This window comes from Scyliorhinus canicula, chromosome 13, assembly GCF_902713615.1.
Source record: "Scyliorhinus canicula chromosome 13, sScyCan1.1, whole genome shotgun sequence".
NCBI lineage: Eukaryota > Metazoa > Chordata > Chondrichthyes > Carcharhiniformes > Scyliorhinidae > Scyliorhinus > Scyliorhinus canicula.
In genome coordinates, this window is record NC_052158.1 from 75,353,481 (window position 1) to 75,377,357 (window position 23,877).

Below are 23,877 nucleotides of genomic sequence, written 5' to 3' on the forward strand. Positions count from 1 at the left end.
ATTAAAGGCTCAGCCCCGCGTCCTGGTAAATCTTCATGCAGGGTTTCCTTCCCACTTCAGGACCCCCTCCTCCCTAAAGCTGCGGAAGCGAATAATGAGCACTCAAGGTGGCTCGTTCGGCCGAGATATCTGCCGAAGGGTCTGATGAGTCTTGTCCAGCTTTGAAGGGGACATGGCCATTCTCGACCATCATCTTCCCAAACATCCACGATCAATATTCCGTGGGATTCGGTCCCTCCACTCCGCCCGGCAACCCTATGATTCTGAGGTTCCTTGACCGGTTTTCGAGATCATCGACCTTACCCTTAAATCTCTCATTCTCTTCGGCCACCACCGCCATCTCGGCTTCCAACAGCACAAGCTGCTCACCTTACCTTGTCAACGCCTTCTCCACACCCTCTAGCAGTTCGCCATGCTTCTTTACTGTCTCGGCGGTCTTATCAAGTTTCATCCGGACAGGGCCCAACGCCTCCTTAATCGATTTTTGTAGACTATCCAATACTAATTTCCATTGCTTGTCAAAGTGTTTTTCAAACTCCTTTGCTAGCACATCCGAGAGGATGTCCGTTCTTATTGGGGCGGCCGTCATTGTCGACAGAGCTGCTCCATGGCATGTGTTCGGTGCAGGAACACTGTATTGTTGACCCAGATTGCTTACCTGCAAAAATCTGCCAAAAAATCATGAAAAAAGGCCTTAAAAATGCAAGCGCTGGTCGGATCTACCGAGTGCACGACCTCCCCATACATGCCGCCACCGGAAGCCCCCAGCTTCTGTATTTCTGCATTATTGTACAAATGTGTGGCCTCCCCAAGTTGCTGCCACTTCCAGTAGTGTAGTAATGGTGAACGCACCATCATGACTACAGCACAATCTGGGTCAGTTGAGTTCTTGCAATGTTGCCAAAAATTTAATTAATTAATGAACAAATGCTAAAAATTTGTATGAGCGTAGCCTGATGGGTATTCATAAAGATAACAGCAAAGTGAATACACCAGCAGAGTCTGATGGTTAAAAGGGCTAACCTCATCAGCGTAAACAACAGAAAGCAGCGGTCCGCAGTGAAGAACAGGATGTGCAGCCAGGCAATGAGCAAAGTAGCTGATTGGACTATGGCTGTTGCTATGCCTTGGACAGAGAGTGATTAGACACAGACCCCTGTGTGTTATGTTCTTGAAAGAAATGCGACCCCTGAGAGAGTCACAATTCTTTTACTCGTGACTCAAAGACATTGATTGATTACTGCTGTCCTGTGAGTACGTGACTAGAAGCATGGGATCGTGCCAGCGAGATCTTTATAATAAGGAGAGACAAAGATCGATGACCTGCAGGAAGATACGGTGGCACAGTGGTTAGCACTTCTGCCGTACAGCGCCAGGGTCCAGGATTTAATTCCAGCCTTGGGTCACTGTCTGTGTGGAGTTTGTACGTTTGCCTCGTGTCTGCGTTGGTTTCCTCCGGGTGCTCTGGTTTCCTCCCACAGTTCAAAGATGTGCGGGTTAGTCCAGGTTAGGTGGATTGGCCATGCTAAATTGCCCTTAGGGTCCAAATTGCCCTTAGTGTTAGGGGATAGGATGGGTTATGGGGATAGGGTGGAGGTAGGGGCTTGGGTAGGGTGCTCTTTCCAAGAGCCGGTGCAGACTCGATGGGCTGAATGGCCTCCTTCTGCACTGTAAATTCTATGAAATTGTCCCTTGGTGTCCAGGGATGTGCAGGTTAGGTTATGGGAATAGGGTGGGGTGGACAGGGGAGTGGACAAGGGTAGAGTGCTCTTTCGCAGGGTCGGTGCAGCCTTGATGGGTTGAATGGCCTCCTTCTGTACTGTAGAGATTCTAAGTTTGTTTGAAGCCTTTCCCTGGGTCTGGAACACAAAGAGGACATCGGGATCCACCAAGAGGGTGTCTTATCACCTTGCCTCTAAATGGGTGATGTTTAGTTCCAAGCCGTGAGTTTTGATATCTTTTGTAGAACAGAGTACTTGATACTTTGGCTAATGAAGTTCTGATGCTGTATGCAATCGAGATTCTGACACCCTTCATAGTGATGCTTTGATACTTTTGGCGTAAACTGGGTAAAAGAGATGTTTGTGCGATAATTTAAGAATTTGTCCGTAACGCTAGTTGACTCAAGATGAGGTTTGAGGTGCAACATGAGTAGTTTATTTATATTTTTATTTCTCGTTTCTGAACTTTCTATTTACAGAATCAAAGTGGAGAGAAGGTCTTCCTTTCTGGCTATGGAGTTGAACTTGCCATTAAAAGCACGGAATACAAGGCCAAAGATGACACACAAGTAACAGGTAATTCAATTTCTGTACCGTTTCAAAATTCCTACAAATTTGGTATTCTTACCTGAAGACCAATTTTCAAATTGGATCGGATGCATGATATTCATAGTTTATTAGCTTCATAATGATATGAAACCATTGTATCATTTGTAATGATCACAAGTTAAGCCGAATACCCTGACAGGTTTCCCCCCTCTTTCCACCTGATATCATGATTCTTCCTGGGCTATGGCCCAATGGGTAATGTAGATTATCAGATATCTCCCACAACTGCTCCTTTTTCAAAGTGTGAGATTTGATTGGCTGTGTCGCCAGGCTGCTTGACTATGGAGGTCATCACACAAGAGGTAATGCACATTCTTGCACCTTCAGCGAGAGTAAGGGATAGTGAAACCTGGGGTGGCAAACTGTTTTCCAGCTGAGATAAATTAACTTTGTAAAGACATGGAATTGAACCAGGAACTTTTGATTTGGACGGCTGCCTGTTGCACCAGGTGATGCTTTGAATTGAATGCCTGGCTCCCAAAGCAATGTGCAAATAAAATTGCCTTCCTCTGAAAAAGAAATGGGAATTAAATCCAACTGACTTTAGGACTTAAATGTTTGTAAATTGACATTTACTGGCTATTAATTGTAGGTACTGTATTATTACATCAGTGATTAAAACGGGTGAAATTACAGCAGAAGAATCCCTCTTTTATCAACCAATAAAAAAATCACATCTTTCAAAAGGATTTGGGCTTTCAATTGTTTTTTTGGTTGTGAGTTTCATAAAATCCTAAGTGCTGATAACATGGTTAGGAACAGAGCAGTCATTGGGCATTAATTTGTAATAGGGCCCATTTCTAGTGATGCTGATACAACCAGCTGATGTGGTAGTGGCCAAATTGATTTTATATCTGAAGCATGACTTTTGTCCTCTAATTCTAGTCTTCAAAATATAAAGGTCAGCATTCTATTACCTTTTTGGTCATTTTCTGTACCTGTTCAAGACATTTTAACGGACCCTTATATCTCTTTGAACCTCCAATGTTTCTAGTTTTTCACCATTTAGGAAGTATTCTTTTCTATCGAGGCACTGTAGCACAGTGCTTCACAGCGCCAGGTTCCCAGGTTCGATTCCCGCTTGGGTCATTGCCTGTGCGAAGCCTGCACGTTCTTCCCGTGTCTGCGTGGGTTTCCTCCGGGTGCTCCGGTTTCCTCCCACAAGTCCCGAAAGACGTGCTGTTAGGTGAATTGGACATTCTGAATTCTCCCTCAGTGTATCCGAACAGGTGCCGGAATGTGGCGAAGAGGCGCTTTTCACAGTAACTTCATTGCAGTCTTAATGTAAGCCTACTTGTGACAATAATAAAGATTATTATTATTTTAAGGTCAAAATAGATAATCACACATTTGCCTAATTGAAGTCCATTTGTCATAGTTTTGCCATTAATTTATCAGTACCTCTGCGATTTTATGCTTTCCACAACATTGCTTACAATTCCACCTATCTTTGTGCCATCAGCAAATTACAATATGTGACTTTCTATTCCATCATCCAAGTTGTTAATAAATGTGTTGAAACCCCGACACAGGCCCTTGTGCGAGCCGATCAGTCACACCCTGCCAATTCAAGTCCATTATCCGAACTCTGTGTCTCCTGCTGCTTAGCCAAATTCCTGAACAGAGCAATACTTTTCTTTCATTTTGGTGGGTTTCAGATTTAGCAAAAAGTATCTTGAGGGACTTTATCAAATGATTCCTAGAAGTCCATGGGCAGAATTCTCCGACCCCACAGCGATGCGGAAAATAGCGGGACGTGCCGTTTTTTCCTGCGACGCCGGTCCGATACGCTCCCACTATTCTCCCCAACGCGCAAATTTTTCCGACCGCCTTTCCCGCGAATAACCCCGTCAAATTGACCGAAACGGCCAAAACCGGCGTCCCGCTATTCTCCGGCCTGGATGGGCCGAAGTCCCGACGTCAGCACGCAAGTTGAGTACGCCGGCTGACACACCTGCTTTTCAAGTTCGTCAGCCAGCTTGAGCGGACCGCCGGACTGTGAGCAAACCGGTGCTGGCATCCCGGAGAACGCAGCGAACAGTGGGGGTGGGGGGGAAGGAAGGGGAAGGGGGAGAGGGAGGGAGAGAGCGAGAGAGGGAGTGGGGAGGGGAAGGGGAATGGGGGGAGAAGGGGGAGAGAGAGGGAGAGAGAGAGAGGGAAGGAGAAGGGGGGAGGGAGGGAGAGAGAGGGGGGGCCGCTCGCGCCTTTTTACAAAGCGGAGCGGCATCATTGTGGCATCATTCGGGTGTCGCAGCCTTTTCGCGTCATTTGACGCGTGACACCCGCGGCCCCGCTCCTAGCCCATTTCTGGGGCGTGAATAGCTCGGGAGCGGGGCCGTATCGGGCTGTCGTGAAGCTCGGCCGATTTTACGACGGCTATCCCGATTATATCGGGAGTGGAGAATACCGCCCCATATAACTAACATCCATAGAACATAGAACAGTACAGCACAGAACAGGCCCTTCGACCCTCGATGTTAGCCATTTCCCAGTCCATTACTTAGGTCAACGCTTCAAAAAAATCCAATTAGATTTGTCAAGGATGAGCTACCTTAAACAAATCTTGCTCTGATCAGCTGAAATTTTCAAGGCGTTCAGTCATTGTCCCGAACGACACTCGTAATTCCATGTTAATCGATGTTTGGCTAACTTGTCTATAGTTATGGCGGCACTGTCATGCAATGGTTAGCACTGCTGTCTCATGGCGCCGAGTACCCGGATTCGATCCCAGCCCTAGGTCATTGTCCGTGTGGAGTTTTCACATTCTCCCTCTGTCTGCGTGGGCCTCACACCCACAACACAAAAAGATGTGCATAATAATAATAATCACTTATTGTCACAAGTAGACTTCAATGAAGTTACTGTGAAAAGCCCCTATGAAGTTACTATGAAAAGCATGGTAGGTGGATTGGCCACGCTAAATTGCCCCTTAATTGGAAAAAAAAGAATTGGAAACTCTAAATTTATTTTTAAAAACTTCCTTATTTTCCCTCTCACCTTAAATAATGGAGTCTCTTAAAATTTCAAAATTTCTACAGGGATTCTCTGGTGTCCGGCGGGCAGGCCGTACCAGCGTGACCTGGTCTAATCCATGCTGGCGGGATTGGCCGAAATTGGGCGGCCGCTCGGCTCATCGGGGACTGGGGAATCGCCCGGGGGGGGGGGGGGGGGGGGGGGGGGGGGGGGGGGGGGGGGGCGCTGCCAACGGCCCTGACCGGCGCGGCGTGATCCCAGCTCCCGCCCGAAAACCGGTGCTGGAGAATTCGGCAGCCGACACCGGAGCGGCAGGCTGGATTTACGGCAGGGGGTCGGAGAATCCCGTCGATGTTTTCTGAATCGAGAGAACTTCGGAAGATGATAATTAGAGCATCTGCCATTTTCTCACCTACTTCTTTTGAAGTCCTGGAATGAAAACCACCTGTCCTTGGGAGTTTGTCACTCTTTTGTGCCATTATTTTCTTCAGCATTGTTACTTTGGTTACATTAATTTTGTAGCCCTGCCCCTATGTCAGTATTAGTTTTCTTGGGATCTCTGGTAAGTTGACCTCTACCTCTACTGTAAAGACTGACACAAATGCCTACTTTTTCTGTTTTTTTGTAGACATTTTGTTTTCAAAAGGCTCTGATGCTCTTCATCTTTCTTAACAATAATAATAATAATCGCTTATTGTCACGAGTAGGCTTCAATTAAGTTACTGTGAAAAGCCCCTAGTCGCCACATTCCGGCGCCTGTTTGGGGAGGCTGGTACAGGAATTGCTGGCATTGTTCTGCATTACAAACCAGCTGTTTAGTCCATTGTGCTAAGTATTATTCTTATTATAATTGTAAATGTTTTTGTGTTGACTTTGTTTTCCCATGCAAGTTTCTTTGCATTCTCCTTTTTGTAGCTTTTACTATTTGGTCACCCTTTACCATACTTTGTATCTTTCCCCTTCATGAGCATTTGTGCATGCTTGTAAAACATATTATGTTGTCTTTCAACCTTTTTAATCATCTGTTGCTTTTTTTTTAGTGATAGGGCACATGGTCCTCAGGGATATAAACTGGCTTTGTATTACAAATTCTTTTTTGAACATCTCCCACTGTTCTTCTACTGTTTTACCCATCAGCAAACCCCCTCATCCCCAGGTTATCTATTGTTGTCTTGCAGGCTCTGAATTGAATGCCACTGTGATGAATGAAAACGATCCTGTTGATGAAGTCCAAGGTTTCCTCTTCGGCAAGCTGAAGTAAGAGTCTGCACAGGAAAACCGGGCTGCCATGAAATGGAACCCGTAACACTATCGCTCACACACACATGGACATTCTAACAAGTGGTTTCAAGATCTCTCAAAGATATAAGGCACATTTATGTGTGAATTTCAGTTGAAAAAAGTTTTAGTTTGGTGACAATTATTATCATTTAATTTATATTTAAGATGATTGATTCACTATACAGTGTTGTGTGCATGAGAATTATCAACAATCTAATGATTAAACTGAGATTACAGCACACAATTGAAAAATTGGCATTCTTTAAGTGAGAATTGAGATTACAACTATCTCCAAATAGAATATAGGATGCATTACAGCAGTGCACTGATAATTAACTCCTTTAAAAATTGGAGCTGGATCTATATCTGAATATGATATCTGAATATCGATATATGATCATGCTGAAAAATATGTAGCTAAGTAGATATTCATGAAATCCTATGAGTTCATTCTTTTTTGAGTCTTGGGAGTACCAGTTATGAAACACCGTGAATCAGTTTGCATAAAACAGACTGGAAGGTGAGAGTTATACTTATTCACTATCAAGAATTGGATAGAATTTTTTTGAGAATGTTGCAAACTTTTTTTATGGTCACTGTGACCCTGAGAAGTTGAGATTGGTGTCAATTATATACCAGTGGAGAAGTAAGCTTTAAGATTTGAATGGTCTTTCCTTATCCGAGGTTTTGTGACAATGGTCTGTAACCTCCGGTGGAGTTAGAGTTGCATCATATTGTCACTCACTCCTAGTATCTTGCCTTAAAATGAAGCCACTTCTATCTCGTTTGACCTTCTGACTCAGGCATGGTGAGATCCACTCCAACACAGTGGGCTCTTGAGGGCTGGGCAGAGTGGAGAGGTTTGGGGTGGTGGTGGGGTTAGGCCAGTGGGTGGAGGTCGGTTTGGGTGAGGTTGTTGGGTCAGAGTTGGGTGGGGGGGAGAAGGGGAGAATCAAGGGGGAGAGGGTAGTTGAAGGGTGGTGGGGGAAGTTCTGTTGGGGGAGAGGGGTGTAGCTAGGGCTGGTAGATGAGGGTTGTGAAAATGAAATGAAATGAAAATCGCTTATTGTCACGAGTAGGCTTCAAATGAAGTTACTATGAAAATCCCCTAGTCGCCACATTCCGGCGCCTGTTCGGGGAGGCTGTTACGGGAATCGAACCGTGCTGCTGGCCTGCTTGGTCTGCTTTCAAAGGCAGCAATTTAGCCCTGTGTAATTGGGAAGGCTGGATGAGTCTAATGCGGTGGGGGGAGGGGGGGGAGTGGGGGGAGGGGAGGGGGGGGGGGGGGGGGGGGGGGGTTCTGAGTAGGTAGTGCTTTAGTTACCCAGAAACTAGAAGTGGTTTTATTTCTAACTTTTTCTTGGTAGCTGTTACTGTGTGATAGGACGAACCATTAAAATTAAAATTTTGGGTGGTTGCAGTGCAGGGTAATTGCCCAAAGCAAGTTTGAACGTCTGGACAGTTTCTGTGTAATCCTTACCTAGGAATTTCCGGGGTGGGGAGGTTGTTTCCCAGTGCATCTGTGGGGTACCCCCTTGATAGACTGCCCTGAAGCTCAGAAGTTAGGGGCCATTGTGTATTTATTGCTTCTTGGTAATATATCCAAGTATTGCATCCTTTTGGTGGATTCAGTACAGATTTGCTTCATGGTAAAGTTTTAAATAATAAGCTTCATGTTATTGCCTTCTGTGAACAACAGTACAAATGGGAGCTTTAATCATTACTCGTTTTGATGCCAAGGGCTACTTTGAGTAGATGATTTTACATAATGGTGCCAGTGTGTTGCGGATAAATTCCCCTTGCAGTAATCGTAGTTTTATTTTTCCCTTGATGATAGGCAGCTGTACCCTGAGATCCAGGAACAGCTCAAGGAACTGAGGAAGCACCTGGTTGAAAGCACAAATGAGATGGCACCTCTCAAAGTCTGGCAGTTGCAAGGTAGGCTGAGAGGAGTGTTGTCCAATTTGTAATTGACATGAAGTTGTCGGCCTCAACATTACCTGCAAACATAGTTAATTAGATATGCAGCTCAAGTGTGTTTTTGAGTCGTGTGTTTTTAAAAAAATAACATACTGATATAGACAAGTAGAAACATGAAATCAGATCTTCACCTTTTAATGACTCCCAATCCTCAGTAACTAAGCTTGGGAAGTATGGTCAAATCATGCGAGATGAGAGCAGGCTACTAGAGTAAATGCTTTTTCCAAATGCAAGCATCGATTGATTGACTTCACTGATGTTTGATTCGTTTTGATCACCTGAAGGCTCATAGAAACATGTATCATCAAACAATGTAATCAAGTTTTTAAGACCAAGAACACTTTCATTCCACCACCTTCTGTCAGCTATTATATTCTAAAACTATTGAATCATCAGGAACATACAAGACTAAAATGTTACAGGCCAAATGCAAATAAGTTTAATCCGTTCATATTTAAAATTGCATTTGTTTCCGGACAAAACATCTGTTTTTTTTTAAAGTTCATTCCCACTGAGTATTTAATGAATGCAACAAAAAAAATCAGGTTAACCCCTGAACTGTAAATTGCTGGGTTTTGGATTAAGAATCTTCTTGGCTAACACTAGCATTTCTTCTTTGCTTCACTCTTGACAAATGGAGGCCTTGCAAGTTCTTAAAGGAATCTGTGCTCCATGTCCCTCAGGAATTTCAAGTCAAACATGAAAATAAAACATCCTGGAACATATCTTGTAAATATACATTCATACAGTTGCCTCCTTTCACTGCCACAATATGTTTCTTGCAGTTGTGTGTGGACAGAATCTTAAGTCAGCTTCAATTTTGTGAAACCAATTTCAAACTGCTATTGAGCCAATGAAAATGAAGAGTGGGTATAGTAACTGTAGCTTCCATAAGTGACAGCGAAGAACATTTTAGAATGAAATAGTGGATGAATTTAGCTCAAAGCTAGTAGTTTTCACATACATGTACTGGATCGCCCAGAAATATCTGGCGAAAGGGAGGAAATGCTGTACCCATGTTCAAGCAAAATATGCCATTTTAGTGTCACAGTTGGCATTTGGTTTCCAGGTAAATTTAACCAAATAAATGCTATTCATTAAAAAAAAGATTTGCTTTCATGCACTTTTCAAGACCTCAGGATGTTGATGGTACACGCCTAAACAAGGGCGCAGTTAGAGTCCTCCAATCCGAATATCAAACGCATCAAAAACTGCACTTTCTTTGAAGCTCATTGGCCTTTAGCACGGGAAATCTAGTTGTTTGTCCGCATTGTTTATCTTCTGATTTTTGTGGTGAATGTGTCCAAAATAAATTTATTACAGGTGCCTTGTATTTGTTATTCAGTAATACATCTTCCTCTTCTCGCCATTTTACTTACTTGAGATTATAGCTAGCCTAGGCTTAAACTATTGCAATGTAAATTTACGTGTGATATATGAAAACCTAAATGATCTGAAACCCAAAATATAATCGGCCTTGAGGGTTTCGGATGAAGGGTACCCGACCTGTATATTGTTGTGCGGGGAAGAAAAGTAATAATTTGTCAGAACAGATTAGTTTTGAATAACATGGTTGCAGTGAGTTAGTTTGTCTCCAAATTGTCAGAGAAGCACCAGACATGAAACCTTTCCATTTACTGAGATTTGTTGTTAAACGTATAAGTTTTTTATGCAGTTTGTGGTCTCTGTTCAATTAATATTGAGGAAGGTAGGGCCCTGTTGGTTTTATAATCTGTTAGAATGAAAATTCCATTAAAATTTTTTTTTAATTTCCCAATGTCATTGACCAACTTTGGCTGAGAGAATAACTGGATGACACTTGATGTCATGGAAAAGAGATTCACTGTTCTTCCCCAATAGATCGATTGTATTAGTTTGCATAGTCTGGTCTCATTAGACTGAAACAAGAAGCCCCAAGAGCCATTGCAGGATAAAACGGCAGCACTGATAGCTACAGCTTTCTCAAAGGAAGAACAATATCTATTTTAAAACGGCTATCAAATCTCCAAACGGTGTTATATTGCCCTTGAGCTCTATTTGACAATCCACTCTGAGTCGTATGTGAAGAAGACTTTCTCGCTATCAGTCCTAAATGAATTGTTTACCAGTTTGAACCTGTGCCACCTTGTCTGACTTTCATTGTTTCACGTGTGGTATTATTCTGGATTTACCTTTTCCATTCCCTTAACTGTCTTAAATTACTTATCCATTCCCGGCTAAAAATTTCAACGCTTTCTATGTACTGTGTAGTTTGTAGCCCCTTTAATTACTTAAATTATTATGAATTTAAAAAATATATATATGTGTTTATTTTAACAGACCTAAGTTTCCAAACTGCTGCTCGAATCTTGGCTGCACCTACAGTTGATGCTTTGATGGTTATGCGTGATTTGAGCCAGAACTTTCCCACTAAAGCCAGGTACCATAATAGATCTGTTTATTGGTGAAATAAATATTGATGTAATATTGATAAAATTATATTTAAGTTTAAAGAAATGGGCCTGATTTAGTTGTGAAAATAATTGTGGAACCAAGGGTGCTCACAGTTGGTTATGGGCAAATTGGGTTGCGACTTCCAGTGAATGCACATGCATGGAAATCTGGAAGTTACTATCTGAGATATCAGCAGGTCCATTCTCTGTGGCAAAATGGCATCTTGCTGCCTGGTTTTGCATATCGGCGTGTTGAATAATATGAAACTGTATTAACATCATAAATAAGGACTAAACCTACTGCAAAATGTTTAGGACCTATCTATTCAGTTCAAGTACCCTTTACCCTAAAAATGGCAACACAGGTGGCCAAGGTGACTAAGAAGGTATTTGGCATGCTTGCCTTCATCAGCCGGGGCATTGAGTACAGGAGTTGGGAAATCATGTTGCAGCTATATAAAGCCTTAGCCAGGCTAGATTTGGAGTATTGCGTGCAGTTCTGGTCACCACATTATCAGAAGGACGTGGAAGCTTTGGAGAGAGTGCAAAAAAGATTTGCCAGGATGTTGCCTAGTCTCTAGGGTGTTGGCTTTGAGGAGAAATTGAATAGACTCAAATTGTTTTCGCTGGAAAGACGGAGGCTGAGGGTACACCTGATAGAGGTCCACAAAATTATGAGGCACAGACAGGATGGCTAGCCAGAGCTTTTTCCAAGGGTGGAATGTCAATTACAAGGGGGCACAGGTTGAAGATAAGGGAGAAAGTTTTAGGGAGATGTGTGAGGTAAGTTTTTCTCCCACAGTGGTGGGTGCCTGGAACATGCTGCCACAGGATGTGGTGGAAATAGGCACGTTAGCAGCATTTAAGAGGCAACTGGATGAGTACATGAATAGGGAGGAAATAGAGGGTTACGGACCGAGTAAGGGCAGAAGTTGTTTTTTTAGATAGGGCATCGTGATCGGCACAGGCTTGGAGAGCCGGAGGGCCTGTTCTTGTGCTGTACTTTTCTTTGTTTAACAGTATGATGAGTTTTAATTACAGTCAAACAATCTCTCTGGTGTTGGAAGTCAATTTCTAAGAGTATAGAATCTCATTGTTCCACACTAACTTTTGGCAATTTAACGGGCGTGATTCTCTAAAAATGGTGCTTTGTCCCACGCTGGCGGGAGAACCGGCACCAACGACTCTGGCGTCAAACGCCCCCCGAGAGTGCGGAATTCTCACCTTTCTAAGGGGCTAGATTGCCGCTGGAGCCGACCCAGCCAGCGGGGAACGGCCGGCGTATTTCCGCACATGCGCGGGGTTCCCTTCTCTGCGCCAGCCCCCGGGCAATATGGCGGAGCCCTACAGGGGCCTGGCACGGAGTAAAGTAGGCCCCCACGGAACCAGCACGCCTGCCGATTGGTGGGCCCCGATCATAGGCCAGGCCACTGTGCCCCCCCCCCCCCCCCCCCCCCCCCAAGACGGCCCCTGCACACTTACCTTCTAGGTCCCGCCGTGCGTGAGGTGAGTAATCCACGCTGGTGGGACTGGGCCAAACTTGTCGGCCACTCGGCCCATTAGGGCCAGAGAATCGGCGGGGGTGGGGGGGCGCTGTCAACGGCCTCCGACTGGCGTGGTGGCGATCCCGCCGGTGCCTGAAAAACGGAGAATAGGATAGGGAGGCCGACATCGGTGCGGAGAATCGCACCCCCACCATCCCCCCCCCGGCAGAGGATTCTCCGACCAGTCGGAGAATCCCGGCCAACGTGATTTATCTTTCTTTCTGAGCTCCCAAAGTCATTCTTCCTTACTTATTTGCTTTCTATATTTGATTTGACATTAAATTAAATATTCTAACTGGTACTTCCTGGTTCAGAATCTGCACCTCTATTTAATGATGATCCTTTACTTGGATTGGGCAGCATGGTAGCATTGTGGATAGCACAATTGCTTCACAGCTCCAGGGTCCCAGGTTCGATTCCGGCTTGGGTCACTGTCTGTGCAGAGTCTGCACATCCTCCCCGTGTGTGCGTGGGTTTCCTCCGGGTGCTCCGGTTTCCTCCCACAGTCCAAAGATGTGCAGGTTAGGTGGATTGGCCATGATAAATTGCCCTTAGTGTCCAAAATTGTCCTTCGTGTTAGGTGGGATTACTGGGTTATGGGGATAGGGTGAAGGTGTTGACCTTGGGTAGGGTGCTCTTTCCAAGAGCCGGTGCAGATTCGATGGACCGAATGGCCTCCTTCTGCACTGTAAATTCTATGATATGATAATCTATGATTGGTAAAGGAGATTCCATTTCTTGCTCTGTTCACACAGATCCCAGATCGCCCCATTTCGGGCGAATGTCCCTCTGACAGCAACTTGCTATTTAAGCCCCCTGGGAAGTCTACGTGCAAGCTTAACAAAGACCTTTTTTTCACTGTTCACAGGAAAATTAAATTTGATCTGCTGTACTCATTTTCAGAGTTCATGTTGTGAAAGCACAAGAGGCATTGAAATTGTGAAATAGAATTTGTCTCTTCAGGAGATGGATAGTTCATGAATCAGTTGATGACATTCTCACAGTTGGAGTTCACCAGGATCACTAAATATTCTTTTACTTGGTTGAGATTTTTAACTTTAAAAGACGATGGAAACAAGGGCAAATTTAGAGAACAATAATGGTGTCCATAAAATGTTAATTGAGCATCTAATAGATATTGTTCAATGTCTGGGAAACCATGTTTGGGCTTCTGAACGACAGAATAAATCTATAAAGTTTTCTCTTTTAAAAAAATCATACAGATCTATAACCAGAACCGTTGTGAACTCTGATATGAGGAAGGAAGTAGAAGAGCATCAACAAGTAAGCGTGCATTTAAAATTTTATCATTCTGTCCCAAATAATTGGCAGTGTAGGTTGAAAAGCATCAAGTTCAACTGACTACAACGCCATGCTTTTGGAACTGTAATCAGTTTGAACTGATGCATGTAGGTTCAGGGTTGAGACAGTTAAGGCGGAGTAACTGCTGCTTCTCTAAATGGCTTTAAAAAGCCATATAGTTTCTGGGAAAAAAAAATTCAAGCTTGGTCATTGGCTCTTTTTGGACACACCTATTCTGCTGTGCATGTTTCTACAGCTACAATATTTGTGGTGGAATTGCTTGGGCACTGACAATCATTCAAGACCTTCAAATTATAGCCACGTTATTCATGGCATTGAGAATATCAGCAGTTGACAAGTTTGTTCAATCATTAAACATCTTGAAGTTTTATTGTTTGGAATGTGTCCAACACTGAAATAGGTCAGTTCTCTGACTTTGTTAACAGGTAATTTGTTGCTACTGAAAAAATATATTTCTCTCACCGTGAATCTTTCCTCTGTTGTCACATGCTTTTTTTAATGCATGTTCCTAGTGTGACCAAAGGAAAACTGGTGAATCTTCAGTCTAGTACAGCTGCAGTAGTTTGTCTCTTTATCCATGTGTTTCTATATTCCTGTTTCCCTGGTCCCTCACTCTCTAGGGGTGGGATTTAGCGACCACCCCTCCACGTGTTTTTCGGCGGCGGAGGCAGCCCGCCATGGGATTTACTGACTCTGCTGTAGTCAACGGGATTTCCCGGTGACAGCATCCCTCATCGCCAGGTAACCGGTGCACGGCGTGGGAGCGGAATTTCCCGACGGGAGCGAACAGCTGTAAACCCCGCCCTAGATCCTAGACCTGTGTCTATCAGGAGTAAAAAGATAATGTGTACTTTTTTCTGATCTTTGGATATTAGCAAAATATAAAACGTTTGACGGTTATTGCCTGCCATTCTGAACACTGGGACAAGTGACAAAGGACTAAAATAAGTCACGTTGCTGCTGTTGTGAAATAGTAACAAGGGCTGCTGCTGACGCAGCATCCATTTTAATGTTGATAAAATATTGTATGTATTTGTTGCTCTCCTGCTTTCCTGTGCAAGGAAATGACTGTTTAACTGCAGCCTTGTTTCGAGGACGACCATTCATCTTGTGCGATCTGCGATTGTGTGTTTGAGTATTGACTGTAGAGGCATCACAATCAGTCCTGATTCATTTATGGCTGCTGTGCATCATGGCAGACTTCCTGCAACATTTGCCAGTTGGTTTTTTTAAATTAAATTTTTGTTTTTTAGAGTACCCAATTATTTCTTTTCTAATTACAGGGCAATTTAGTGTAGTCAGTTCACCTACCTTACACATCTTTTTGAATTGTGGGAGTGAGACCCACACAGACATGGGGAGAATGTGCAAACTTCACACGGACAATGACCCGGGGCCGGGATCAAACCCGGGTCTTCGGCGCCGTGAGGCAGCACTGCTAACCACTGTGCTGCCCCAACAGTTGCCAGCTTGTGATCAGAAACCTTGTCCATTTTTTTTTCCTCCTTCTCCTCTTCCCTCAACGAGCATTGCTGAGTCTTTTCTCAACACTTGGACCACTCCTCTGATCAGGATTAGACAACAGCAGAGACTGAGTAATTCTCTGACCTATGTCTGAATTGTCTGGCGAAACACATTATAGCACATTCGGTGACTATAATAGGAATTTTATGTGCTATCAGTATGAGTTGCAAGGAACATTTTTGGCAGTAATGGTTTTTTTGCTTTCAGTATTTCAAAGAAACTTTTGGCCTTCACCCAGGTGATTCTGCACTTTTCATCAATGGCCTTAGTATTGATCTTGATGTGCAAGATATCTTCAGGTATGGAGAGTCAGTCTATCTCAATATATGCAAATACATTCTCAAACCCAAATATAAATTGCAGACAGTTAAGCAGCTAGTTTCTGAGAAAAATTAATTATCTTGTCTTTGTGCATTTATCAGTGTTCTGGACTTGCTGCGTAATGAGGCCCGTCTCATGGAAGGTCTGCACGATCTGGGAATCCAAGGGGATGAGCTGCATGACTTGCTGAAGCTAAATGTACAGCCAGCAGATTCTGATTATGGTGTAGACATTAGAAACCCTGCCATCTATGTAAGTTTGATTATCCTGCATCCTGCACTTCGTTTTTCATTGTGCAAACAGCGTTACTTGCTGAATTTGGTGATACAGTTTCTATGAGTAATGAATTTTACAAGTATAGTGCTGGCTAGATTATCATCTCCCCACCAAATTTTGCTTTTCTATTCTTCAGACAGCGTCTGGTTACTAAGTGTTTTTCTTACTTGAAAGGCCATTACACAGAACTTTGTTTGGCTGAAACACTTTCCATACTCTTTTTTTTTTAATTAAAAAAAAATTTAAAAATAAATTTAGAGTAGCCAATTATTTTACTTCTTCCAATTGAGGGCAATTTAGCGTGACCAATCCACCTAACCTGCACCTTTGCGTTGTGGGGTTGAAACTCACACAGACATGGGGAGAATGTGCAAACTCCACTCGGACAGACCCAGGGCCAGGATTCGAACCCGGGTCCTCAGCGCCGCAGTCCCAGTGTTAAACACTGTGCCATATGCCGCCCCATTTTCCATGCTCTTAATGGTTTATTTGCACAGCTCAACCGTGCCCCAGCTGCACCATTAAGTACTATCTTTGTAAGCTAACTTATTCTGATAGTGCAAGAGGCAAATTAATGTTAGGTGATACCATCATTGTAGTTCAGAATGTTTCAGCTGTGCTTATTAATTATATTCAAAGTCATGATTGCATCATCAGCACTACGTTGATGAACCAACAAAGTGATGGTGAAAAATCAGAAAGATGTCAAAATTACTCCTAGTTGTTTTTAACTAATTGCAGGTTACTACCAGTTTAGCTATGACTGGCTTCAAACATTTTTTTTTAATTGAGCGTACCCAATTCATTTTTTATTTTAAATAAGTGGCAATTTAGCGTGGTCCATCCACCTGGCATGCACATCTTTGGGTGGCGAAACCCACGCAAACACTGGGAGAATGACTGGTTTCAAACATAATGATCAGAATTATGATTTTTTTCAAAATAGTGGATCAATAATCTGGAGACGGACAGCAAATACAGCACTTGGTCTTCCAATGTGCAGGAGCTTCTGAGACCTACATTTCTCGGAGTTATCCGGCAGATTCGGAAAAACTTCCACAATTTTGTAAGTAGAAAGGAAATTATTTATTTTTGTTTATGTATGAGGCAGTCAAAGATCTCGATTTCACATGAGATGGTACGGTTATTTATGTGAACAGGAAAATAGAGCGTGAATTTTTTATTTCCTAAAAGCAATTTTGAAAAGTGTAAATTAGTTAGCAATATATGTAAACTCGTCAGACTGGATTATTTTGATTAATTTTCTGCTGATAAATGGCTGATCAATACCCTGGATAATGGAGCATCCTTTAACTTTTCACAGCTGGTAATCTTATTGAGCATGACTCGGCTGTAGAGTAAAGGTTCTATTAACTTGCTTCCAAACTGCGGCATAACCCACCATTAATACTTCTTATACTTGTATTCGGTATTTTTTTTCCCAACTTCAAATGCCGAACATCCTTTTTCTTTGAGAAAGTGCCAAATTGGATTAATTGGTCCGTCGGCCATCCAGTCTACCTGAGCTTTGTTTCCTTCTGACATCATGCAGTCATCAGACGTGGGTCTCTCGGAACTAGGTGCTAATGGGAAAACTGGGCAACAACATCATAAGGACATTGTGTGACCTATGTTTGATCTGGTTTCCAAGGCGGCCTTATCAAAGCATCATCTCTGTTTGCTACCACAACATGAGGAACATAACACGCAAAGTGAAGATTTTCACCCAAGCTTGTCCCAAACATTTTAGGCTCAGTAAAATGTGTGTTAATATTAAGTGATTTTTATTTGTAATATTGTTAAATCTGTTGCAATTCATGGGGTTTGGCAATTGGAGGCTTGTGATACTGAGCTCCCATTTGCTTCTCTGAATTGTTGGCACTTACTGAGACTAAAGTCTCTGACTCCTGTGTTGCCGAACAACAATGTATGCTCATGCTGTTTCTGATCATTTTGTTTAATTTTAGGTGCTTCTTGTTGACCCATCTGATGAGAGCACTTCTGAGTTGCTGAAAACGGCTGAAATGTTTTATACAAATGACATCCCACTCAGGTGTGTTTTCAGTGTTGGTTAGTGAGGTGATGCTTGCTCATTTATTGCACTCGGTATTTTAAAAGGCACATCTTTTGAGATAATGCAAGATTAACCTTAGAGAATCTTGGCATCATTGGCTTTCAAAAGAAACATTTCGTATTGGCATTCGTAAATTTTTCCGACATTATTTTTGAGCATTGTTTGTGCTGAGCAGTACTGTTTGGTTTTAAGATTCAATTGTTCCAGCTTTCCCCACCTTTGAGTGATTTTGCATTTTTCTGAGCAAAAGACATTTTTTATTAAGATGCACAGCAGGGCATACATTACTTGTAATAACTAAAGTAAAATAAATGCTCAGTTTAACATCTTTCCACTATTATGCTCAAGTAAGTTCTTTGCTTCTTCAGTCGTCTCCACAAACTCAGGCAACTTATTCTTCACGGTCCAAATAATTAAATGAGAAAATAAGGTCCCCATGCAGGAGCCGCCCTCCATTCTCACCCATTCGGTTTCTGGCTCTTTTATTCACATCTTTACCCTTTCCGCTGTTGCTGCCTAGTGGTAATATTTCAGGTTTGGGAGGACTCGTTCTCTTCAGGGATCACCCCCCCCCCCACACACACACATACACACAAACGCCACAATCAATTTTTCCGCTGAGTTGAAGGAGGCCTTGGGGATCTAGATCGTTATGGATCTGAAGAGGAACTTGGGCAGTATGTTCATCGTGATCATCCACACTCTCCCTCTCAGGGAGAGTGGGAATGTGTCCCATCTCTGCAGGTCCTTTTTAATTTCCTCTACCAGGCTGGTCAGTTCCACTTGTGTACCCGGATTCAGTCGTGGGCGATTTGGACCCCCAGGTGGCAAAATTTGTGTCATACCCGTTTGAATGGCAGCCCCTTCAGCTCTGCCCCTCCCCCTTGCGGGTTCACTGTGAGGATCTCACTTTTGCTCAGGTTGAGTTTGTAGCCCGAGAAGGTACAAAACTCTTTCAAGAGTACCATGATTCCCTCCATGCTGCTTTGCCGGGCCGAGATTTAGAGGAGCAGGCCATCCGCATTGAGCAAGACTCTGCTCTCTGTCTCCTCTCTAGATTCCCTTCCAATTCTTTACCGCCCTGAGCGTGCTCGCTAATGGTTCAATTGTTTGGGCGAACAACAGCGGGGTCATCGGGCATCCCTGTTTAGTGCCTCTGTGCAGCTGGAAGTACTTAGAGCTGATGGTGTCCTTCCATACGCTCGCCGTGGGAGTGCTGTACAGCAGTTTCATCCAGGCAGTGAACCTTGTTCCAAGTCTGAACTGCTCCAGTAATATGAGTTACTTCCATTCGAATCTGTCGAAGGCCTTTATTGCGTCCAGAGAGATGATCACCCCATGTGTTCTCTCCCTGGGCTGAATTCTCCGCTCCCGCGCGGCATCGGGAAGGCCGTCGTGAACTCGGCCGAGTTTCACGACGGCCTCGGAGGCTGCTCCTCGCACCCTATTAACCCCCCCCCCCAGGGGGCTAGGAGCGGCGCTCCGTAAATCTCAGCCGCCGGGCCTTGACGCTTGCGTCAAGGCGGCGCGCCGAGAATGACGCGATGGCGGCGCCTAAGTGACGTCAGCCGCGCATTCACAGGTTGGCCAGCTCCAATCCGCGCATGCGCGGCTGGCGTCACGACGGCTGCCAGCTCCAACCCGCGCATGCACGGGTGCCGTCTTCCCCTCCGCTGCCCCGCAAGACGTGGCGGATTGATCTTGCGGGGCGGCGGAGGGGAAAGAGTGCGTCACTTGGAGACGCCGGCCTGACGATCGGTGGGCACCGATCGCGGGCCAGTCCCCTCCCGAGCACGGCCGTGGTGCTCACTCCCCTCCCCGCCCCTCACAAGCCACAAACAAAGATTTGGCGCCATGTTTACGACGGCAGCGACCAGGTGTGGTTGCCGCCGGCGTGAACAGGTCGGGAACGTCAGGCCGCTCGGCCCATTCGGGCCAGAGAATCGTCAGTCGCCGTGAAAAGCGGCAATTCTGCGAGCGGGGGGTGCCAGGGCGGCGTGTCGTGAGTCGATTCTCCCACCCGGCGTGGGGAGTGGAGAATCGCACCCCCTGTGTGTGGCCAATATCACGTTCAGCCGACGCCTGATGTTAACTGTCTACCTTTGACAAGCCCGTTGGCCCTCTGTTACCAACACTAGTATGCAGTCCTCCGGTCTCTTGGCTAGGATCCTGGCCAGCATTTTCACGTCTACATATAGCAGCGAAATGGGTCTGTAGGACCAACATTCTGTTGGGTGTCAACGAAATTGAGGCTTGTGCTAGCATAGGTGTCAAGTTGCCTCTTGACAGAGAGTCTGTGAACATCTACCGCAGATGCGGGGCCAGTGCTGTCACAAATTCTTTACAGAAGTCCGTCGGGAACCTGTCTTGGGCTTTTCCCGTCTGCATGAAGTTGATTCTTTCCATGACTTCTCCCAGTTCCAGTGATGCTTCTAGCTCCCATTTCTTAACTTCCCCTACAACTAGTATGTCCAGTCTATCGAGGAACTGTTTCATCCCTAAAACCCCTGCGGGGGTCTTGGAGATGTACAGCCCCAGGTAGAAGGTTTCGAATGCCTCGTTGACCTTTTCTGGCCCCGCTATTAGTTTGCCTCTGGTGTCTTTAATCTGTGCTATTTCTCTTGTGGCTGCCTGCTTTCTCATTGGTGAGCTGGTAGGCGGCTGGTCTTGTGTTCGTATAGGGTCTGGCAGAGTTGGCGCACTGCTTTCCTTGTGGAGAGCAGTCAAAGTCCATTTGTAGCTTATTCCTCACTGCCAGGAGCTCTACCTCCAGTAGAGGAGTCGACTAACTGTTGCCTAGCCACCCTCTCTCCCCTCTCTCTTCGTGCTTTGTGCACAATGATTTCACCCCTGATCACAGTCTTCAGCGCCTCCCAGAACGTGGCAGGTGAGACCTCCACATTCAGGCTATTAGTGGATGTACTCGTCTATGGCCTGTGATTTTTTTTTTGCAGAAAGTCTTACCGGCAGGAGGGCTGTGTCCAACCTCCATGGGGGGTGTTGGGCACAACCCGTCTCTAACCTCACATCCACATCATGTGGAGTGTGGTTGGAGAATACAATCGCGGAATATTCCGCTCTTACTAGCCCTGGAAGCACCAATTTCCCCACTACATAGAAGTCGATCTGTGTGTATACATTGTGTACTTGGGAGAAGAAGGCGAACTCCTCCTTTTGGTGGGTGAATCGCCATTTTTCCACTCCCCCATCTGCTCCATGAATATGCCGAGTTCTTTCGCCATGTTAGAGGCCATCCCTGTTTTAAAGTTCGACCTGTCCGTCCATGGGTCCTTTGCGCAGTTAAAGTACCCTGTGCATGATGTGACGGTGCGTGTCAATATTCGGATTTCCGCCATGGTCCTTTTTCTGAACTCCGTGTCCCAGTTGGGTGCGTTCACGTTCACCAGGAATACCAGTGCCCTGTTAAGAACACCTTTGACTACAAAGGCACTGCCCCCCTGTGTCTGTAACCGTTCTCGTTGCGGTAAGCATTGTCCTCTTATTTAGTAGTATGGCTAACCCCCTGGCCCTTAGCCCACAGCAGGAATGGTAGATCTGCCCCGCCCAGCCCTTCCTTCTCCCTCCCCGCTTCCTACGGGATCAACCATACTTACTGGTGGATGCGCCCCTACAGTCCGGGACTTCCCTCTGTCCAGATTCCACCCCACATGGCCACCAACAGTCTATGTGCCATGTGGGTGAGCCCCTGCACTCTAGGGTTCCCCTTTCTTCAGGGACCCTCCAAAATGGCTGCTTGCGATGCCTTTGTGTTCCAAATTGGCACGTGTGGTCTATTGTAGCCAGCCTTACGCTGGTCTGTTGTAGCCAGCCTTACTATCCATGTTCCTATGTTTCCCCTATGGTTCTCTTTCACCCCCACACCCTCTTTCTCCTCGCCGTCTCCCACCTTGTTTCATCCCCGTCCCCTCCCCCACCATTTCTTCTCCTAGCTGTCCCTCCGGTAGTGATGGGTGTGCCCCCCTCCCCGTTGCCAGGCACTCTCTCCCTTGCGGGGACCTCTCACTTGTGCTTCCTGGTGCTAGCTTTCTTGGGGTCGGCTATATATCTACCCACCGCCCGCTATCTGTTTCCCCTCCTGCATTTCTCCACCCCCTTTCCTGTGCTCTGCTGCACTCACCCCTTCCTATGTTGTAGCTCCTCAAAGCGAGGAAATGCAGTCCCGTCTAAAGTGTCTTTCGGGTTAAATAAATAAAGTCTCTTCAGGTGATCTTTTCACCGCTGTCCCTGCTGCTTTTTTTCCAGCCTGTTTTCCAGGACACATTTGACTGTGTCCGCACGGGCCATGAGGTGCTCCCTGCCCTGGAATGTGTCCCAGAGTTTGGCGGGTATAGCATCCCAAATTTTACATTGTTTTTGTACAGAGCTGCTTTTGCCCTGTTGAACTGTACCCGGCATTTGGCCGGGTCAGCCCCCAAGTCCTGGTAGAACCTGACCCGGCAACCTTCCCAGTTAAAGTTTCTTGTCTGTCTTGCCCAGCGCAGGATTCTTTCCCGGTCTTGGTACTGGTGCATTTTGGCGATTATCGCCCTCAGCTGCTCTCCAGCCTTGGGCGGAGCGACAGGTGGGCTCTGTCTATTTCTGGCGGGTTGAGGAAGCTATCAGTTCCCATCAGATTGCCCCAGCATCTAGGCCACATAGTCAGTGAGGTCCCTGCCTTCAGTCCTTTCAGGCAGGCTCACTATCCTTTAAGTTCTGACGCCGTGACCGGTTCTCCTGATACTCTATCTTCCCCTTCAGACTCACCTGAGTTGCGACCAACTTCGGTATTTCCTTCTCCAGAGTCGCTGTGTCTCTTGAGGCTTTTGCAAATTGTTTATGGTGTTCCCCTGGGCCTCCAATTGCCTTTCTGCCTTGACCAGGGCCATCTGCATGGTTGCCAGAGCCTCCACGACCACCACCCTAACCACGACCTGGATATCGGTCTTCGTCTCCTCTCTATGTTCTTTTAGTTCCCTGAAGAGAAACATCCTCCATCCGTCCTCTGGCGAGGGGGAGTTCTGTGTGTGGTGAGCCAGTCCTCCTCATTCTGGCGTGACTGCCGCTTCATCGCTTTGTGCGTCTGCCGGCTTGGCCACTTGCTTTTTCCATTTCTTGTCTCTTTGCGGCCTCTAGAGTTGCTGTTGTTTGGCACCTTCGTCCATATTGGTGTTAGTTAGGGTGCGAGGATACTTTTTTCCCTGTTTTAGCAGACTATTTTGAATAAAGGAGCCTATTTTCGGGTTCGTAGGAGGAGAGCCACCTGATATGCGACTACTCAGCACATCCCCGTCACCGGAAGTCCTGGGAATGCAGCTCTATCTCTCTAGTCCAAAGAACAAGTGTTCACCATGGCTTCCTGCTTTTCGTCCCTTAACTAAAATTGCATTCATGCTGTCACTACCCCTTTAATCCCTTGGGTTTCTTTTCTGCTCGCAAGTCCATTCTGTGTTCCTTTGACAACTATCTTTTGAGGCGTTGGAGAGACACCGCTCTATAGGGAGACCTATGGCTGCAACTGAACGCAGGAATGGTCACCAAGTCTGCCTGGAGTACTGCACTCTCAATCTGGAGACCTTAGGCAGCCTCCAAGCAACCGGGCTGTTCTCTGAATCCTCCTGGGAGGATTCCTATTGGCCTTTGACAATAGGCCTTTATAAATCTTTGATTGAAGTTATTTGGGTATTTGGCATGCCATCTGGCAGTGTGAAATTCCGTGCCTGCTTCTCTCCCACCCCATTCAGCCCAATTTTATTTAATTTTCTATTCTGAAAGGAATATCTAAACCATGAACCATGAAATATGTGATTTTTGTTCTTGGT

General features: G+C 45.3%; 1 protein-coding gene across 3 annotated transcripts in view; it reads left to right on the forward strand.

The window, feature by feature from the left end:
* The window catches only part of uggt1 (UDP-glucose glycoprotein glucosyltransferase 1), a 236,248-nt gene that overhangs the window by 91,923 nt on the left and 120,448 nt on the right, over positions 1-23,877 (forward strand). For all 3 annotated transcript variants that reach the window (XM_038817157.1, XM_038817155.1, XM_038817156.1), the window contains exons 7-15: positions 2,201-2,297; positions 6,482-6,560; positions 8,422-8,522; positions 10,884-10,983; positions 13,764-13,824; positions 15,595-15,686; positions 15,810-15,960; positions 16,931-17,050; positions 17,952-18,037. In XM_038817157.1, coding sequence (XP_038673085.1) covers positions 2,201-2,297; positions 6,482-6,560; positions 8,422-8,522; positions 10,884-10,983; positions 13,764-13,824; positions 15,595-15,686; positions 15,810-15,960; positions 16,931-17,050; positions 17,952-18,037 — 887 coding nt within the window. The remainder of the gene's footprint in view (positions 1-2,200; positions 2,298-6,481; positions 6,561-8,421; positions 8,523-10,883; positions 10,984-13,763; positions 13,825-15,594; positions 15,687-15,809; positions 15,961-16,930; positions 17,051-17,951; positions 18,038-23,877) is intronic.